The 5,750-nt window shown below is 31.9% G+C and overlaps 1 protein-coding gene across 1 annotated transcript; it reads left to right on the top strand.

The window, feature by feature from the left end:
• Positions 1-351: 351 nt before the first annotated feature.
• On the top strand, positions 352-1,329 carry LOC128964921 (uncharacterized protein MAL8P1.12-like). The gene is made up of 3 exons (XM_054311577.1): positions 352-560; positions 624-1,150; positions 1,264-1,329. Exons 1-3 carry the CDS (start codon positions 383-385, stop codon positions 1,327-1,329), a joined length of 771 nt encoding a protein of 256 aa, XP_054167552.1. The 5' UTR covers positions 352-382.
• Positions 1,330-5,750: the final 4,421 nt, after the last annotated feature.

Here is a 5,750-nt window from a genome sequence, read left to right as displayed (position 1 = left end):
ATTGGTCTTACGATTTGGACAAAAATTATTGTCCGCGAATTGAAACACGCGCTCCCGTCGTTTGGTCACCGATTTAGTGACCAGTTTTACGAAAAAAAACTGATGACTCGATTCGGAACAAATTCGATGACGACTTTATTAAGATTTGCTTTCATTTCGGCAGTCTTTGACGGATCAGTTTCGCGCGATTGGACACAGATTTAGACGGAATGGTTACTCTTTCTTATGAAAACTCTTGTGTTTTTCTTGTTTTCATTTTCCTCAGTTCTCAGTAAATGAAATGCTTTTGTAATATAAAGTCTCGCTTTTCTAACAATTGTTTAACATTTAAAATCAAATTCAAAACTCATTTCAAGTCCTGAAGACAAATATTTTTTAAAAAATGTCTTTAATATCAATTGTTTTATTAATTTCGATGGGATTTTCATCAGTTGTGGCCAAAAGTCAAACAAATACCAACAGAAACACATTGATTATGATTTTGTCAATTGTTCTGATCGTTGCGTTGACTCTTCTCGTTGTTTTGCTTTTCGTTTATTGTTTTTGTCTGAAGAAAAAACGTATTTATAATTAAAAAAAATTATTTGAAAATATCTATTGATTGTAATTATATTTTTTTAAAGAAAAAGTCGCGAACAAAACACAAACACAAAGTCCTATAAATGGCAAAAGTGAAGAAAATGTAATACAAATGGTTGACATCGAGAAGAAAGTCGACATTCAAACCGACGATCAAAAACCAGAAAATTTTTCAGTCATTCAAAAGCGAATGGAAGACGTGTTTAAAAAAGAAAACAAAACACCTGTCGATAAACCGCCGAATAAAGGCGGACAACGAATTCAGATGAATGTCATCAACTTTAAGAAGATTGTGTCCACAAATCCAAAGAAGAACAATAAAATTGAAAAGAAGAATAAAATTGAAAACAAGAATAAAATTGAAAATAAGAAAGAAGTGAATCCCGTAATGAAAAAACAGACAAAAATAAAGCATAAAAGTGTTGTCACCACTGAAATCAAAAAACAGAAAAGTATTGTCACCAATGAAATAAAAAAAGTGGATTCAAATGAAAAAGTGAGACAATTGTTAAGTAAATCGACGCCGAAATCAAATGTAAACAATAATAATGACAATAATAATGACGAAAGAGTTCGACAATTATTAAACTGAAGAGTTTTTTTTAATAAAAATTTCTGAATAAAATTTTTACATAAAATCATTGTTTTTTTTGTCTGACTTTTTGATTTGTGTCTCCAATAAAGACAACTGAAGAGCCAAAGCCAACTTTACGCCAACCGTTCAATAGTTGTATTAAAGCCAACATTTAAGTATTAATATATTAAATATCTTTTTAAATATATTTATCATTTTTATATAAATAAATATATAAAATAATTAATAATAAAAACGAAAAAATAATGATTTATTAATACAAATAGTAAAAAAACAGACAAATAATAGTTTTTTAGAATCAAAATGTTTATACAATCATAATATATGACAAACTAAATACTCTATACATATGTCTAATCATTAGTAGACCCGATGTTTCTTTTGAGTTACGCCGTAATCATTGGGTAACTTTAAATCAAACAATTGAATACCTCGTAGACGTTCAGCCAAATTGACGCCAACATTACGCCACCGATTGATTGGTGTTGTATTGATAATCGGCAAAAACATTGTCCGCCAATTGTTAATGGAAGCAAAAACAGGCAATCTTTTACTAGATTTCTGTCTCCATTGATTCAATTGGTCGGCAGTTAAATCAATAGGATTTACAGTTGGCTTTTGGTCAGATTTTTTATCTAAATAGAAGATCTTCGGTGCTCTCAATTGGTTTTTGATTTCCGATTGTTGATACTCTACAGAACATTCACCGACAAATTGATATAATGTAGTGACTGTCGACCAATTAGTTTCGTCTAAACAAATGAAAACCATGAAAATGTCGAAAAATAAATTGTTGTCACAACGATTATACAATAGAGAGAACAGTATGTGACCGACCACTTGGTTGTTGGACTTGTATTCGTAGATCAAAGCATCATTGATGTCCATCAATACCATAACCGGTTGATATGAATGAACTGGATTTGGTTGTCCTAATAAATCAGTGATCAATTGTATTGAATCCAATTCAAGTACTTTTGGATGATAATCCGATACAGTATACCAGCCGTATATGTATGTCTTTAATTGGTCGCAATTGACAGCATGACGAACAAGATATATATATTGTACGCCTTCGGGTATAATCATAATAGTGTTTCGGTAGGGTACCCGAGCGACCCATTTAGTCAACTCAAATTTACCGCCGAATAGATTTGTCAATTCTAGACTACCGTCGCAACAGAAACAGGTGTTCTCTTTAAGCAAAGAATTGATGTGTTTTATTGAAGCCCAGCATTGATTAATACATAGGTAACCATCGTTGCCAACGATAAACAAATAGCGATGAGTCAATCGTTGATTCTTATCGGGTATTCGATCAAATTCGGTGGTAATAATTTGATCCATTGACTGATTATGTGCCGCGTGTATACCGATAACTGACTGTTTGTAGCCATCCAACAGGTAATCGATTACTAGAGCACCCGACTGTTTTTTAACTGTCGATTGAATAAAACAAAATAAATATGCCACATGTGTCGAACAGTTGGCTTTTTTAATCTCAGTAGGGCTTTCATAAATAAGGACACTCCGAGTGTCAGTCTTATTTATTTTTGATTTCATAAGTGCGAGATATATGCCTGTAGTGTAGCCCTCAGGAAAAGTTGGTAGCGGCCGATGGTTTTTAGTCATCAGTACTGGAAATACTGAATCTCGCATCTGATATATATGTTCTACTTGTGGTACGAGTGTCGAGGAATCAATGATTATAACTTTATTGTCATTTTCGAACCAACATATGACAGATCCATGAATGACCTCATCATTGTCTTCTACTTGACCTATAATTTGTATCAATTGATCGAAATAATTGATTGGCGGTTGTCTTCTTTGTATTCCTGGTGTTCCAAACACTTCCGCCATAATAATCGGTTCGTTTGTTTGCTGATCTTTTGACTGATCTCTGAGCCCAATCTCTTCCTTCCCGTAAACCGATCGAAGTATTCTTGGCTTTCGATATAATAGTTTTGGATTGTTTGCCATTTTTGTTGATTGATTGGTTGTTTGTCTCACTTCTTTTGGATCAAACAGTCTGTTTTGTTTATTGAATTTTGCTTATCGTTTATTTAAACAAAATACTAAAAGAATAATGATTTAATTTTTTTTTAAAAATATTAATGTAATAATTTAATAATATTTTTTAGTATTATTTTTATTTAATTATTGAATACTGCATTTGATTTTCACGAGCGTATTGTTTTAACTGATGATTATGATTAAATTTATCATCAGATGATTATGAGACCAACTCGTAATCATATTTATTTCATATATTTATTAATATCGTGTGTGTGTAGTGTATATATATATTTGTCGTAGAATTTACAGAAAATAAACTTTTTTTTATTTATTAAAATGGATTTATTAATAATTATTGCTTAATCTAAGAAAAAATGATTTCAATTATTTATGTATATTAATCTAATTTTTTATTTATATTTTTTAGTATTTGTTATTAATTTTAAATTATTTATGAATATTAAAGTTTATTGAATTATTAAATAATATTTAGTAATTTTAACAAATTTTTTTTTATATATCAAAATATTCATTTGTTTTTTCAAATTGTATATTGAAAATGATGGCAAACATAAAAAATATAAGTTATAATCGCTAATGGATTGCACGACAGTTCACCCGACGATACGCTTTGCCCGATGGCTGTAAACTTGAGGAGATGTGGAGGAATGCGGTCTTAAGCCAAATAGTGTGCTCACTATTGACATATTAAAAATATTTATCATTTTATACTGAATATTAAAAAATTAATAATAACTAAAATCAGTTATTAATATAAATACTGTATTGCTAACAAAAAAAACTAATAATATCTAAAATCAAAATGTTTTATTAACAAAAAATAAATGCTTTATATGATATATTAATACTTTATATATACAGTAATCGTTAGACTCGTTGTTTCTTTAGAGTTATGCCGTAATCATTGGGAAATTGTAAACTAAACACTTGAATAACTCGTTGACGTTCAGCCAAATTGACGCCAACATTAAGCCAACCGTTCATTTGTGTTGTATTGATAAACGGCAAAAAAATTGTCCGCCAATTGTTAGTTAAGGCAAAAGCTGGAAAAGGTTTATCTTATCTCGGTTTCCATCGATTCAATTGGTCGGCAGTTAATTCAATAAGATTTACAGTTGGCTTTTGATTAGAGTAATTGTCAAAATAGGAGATCACCGGTGCATTCAATTGTGTTTTGATCCACGAATTCTGATACCTTACCGTACATTCACCGACCAATTGATACAATGCAGTGGCAGTCGACCAATTGGTTTCGTCTAAACAGATGAATACAATGAAAATGTCTTCAAAGTAATTGTAGTCGTAATGATTGTACGATAGAGAGAACAATAAGTGACCGACAATTTGGTTTTTGGACTTGTATTCATAGATCAAAGCATCGTTGATATCGGCCAATACCATCACCGGTTGATATGAATGAACTGGATTTGGTTGGCCTAACAAATCATTGGACAGTTGTATTGAATCCAATTCGAGTACTTTTGACTCACAATCCGATACAGTATACCAACCAATTATATATGATTTTAATTGACCGCAATCTAGTGGCTGACAATCATTACGAATGATATTTATATATTGTACGCCTTCTGGTATAATATGAATAGTCTTTCTGTAGGCTATGTTTACGACACCATTAGTTAATAAAATTTTATAGCCGTTTAGATTTACGAGATCTAAATATCCGTCGCACAAGAAATATGTGTTTTCTTTAAGTAAAGAATTTGTAAAATTGTTTGAACTCCAGATTTCGCTGATACAGAGGTAACCATCGTTGCCGACGAGAAACATATATCTATTAGTCAATCGGTGATTCCAATCGGGCATTCGATCAAATTCGATGGTTATCTTTTGATCGATTGGCTGATTGAGTGCCGCGAATAGACCGATAACTGACTGGTCGTAGCTGTTCAACAAGTAAGTGATTGAACGAGCACCCGATCTTTTTTTTACTACCGATTTAACAAAACAAATCAAAGCTGCCGCATGTGTCGTACAGTTGACTTTTGGTATGTCTGTACGACTGTTAAAAACAAGGACAGTCCGATTTTCAATCTTAATACGTTTTGATATCATGAGTCCAAGATATATGCCTCTAGAGTAGCCTTCGGGAAATTCAAGTAACGGCTGATGGTTTTGTGTCATCAGTACTGGAAATACTGAATCACGCATCAGATATGTTATTATTTGGGGGGCTTTTGATGCCAGTGTCGAGGAATCAATGATTATAAGTTGTTTATTGTCTTTTTCGTACCAACATATGACAGACCCATGAATGACCTGATCCTTGACTTTCACTTGTCCTGTAATTTCTATCAATTGATCGAAATAATTGATTGGCGGTTGTCTTGTTTGTACTCCTGGTGTCCCAAACACTTCCGCCACAATAATCGGTTCGTTTGTTTGCAGATTTCTTTGTTGAACAATTGACTGAAACTCTTGATCTCTGAGCCCAATCTCTTCCCTTCCATAAACCGATCGAAGTATGGCTAATCCGGAGTTTACGCACATTAAAAAAAATTGATTTTTTTCAACA

This window comes from Oppia nitens, unplaced genomic scaffold, assembly GCF_028296485.1.
Source record: "Oppia nitens isolate AA-2021 unplaced genomic scaffold, nextdenovo-longstitch-racon4-pilon3 scaffold15_pilon_pilon_pilon, whole genome shotgun sequence".
Taxonomy (NCBI): Eukaryota; Metazoa; Arthropoda; class Arachnida; order Sarcoptiformes; family Oppiidae; genus Oppia; species Oppia nitens.
This window is presented reverse-complemented; position numbering and strand designations above follow the sequence as displayed.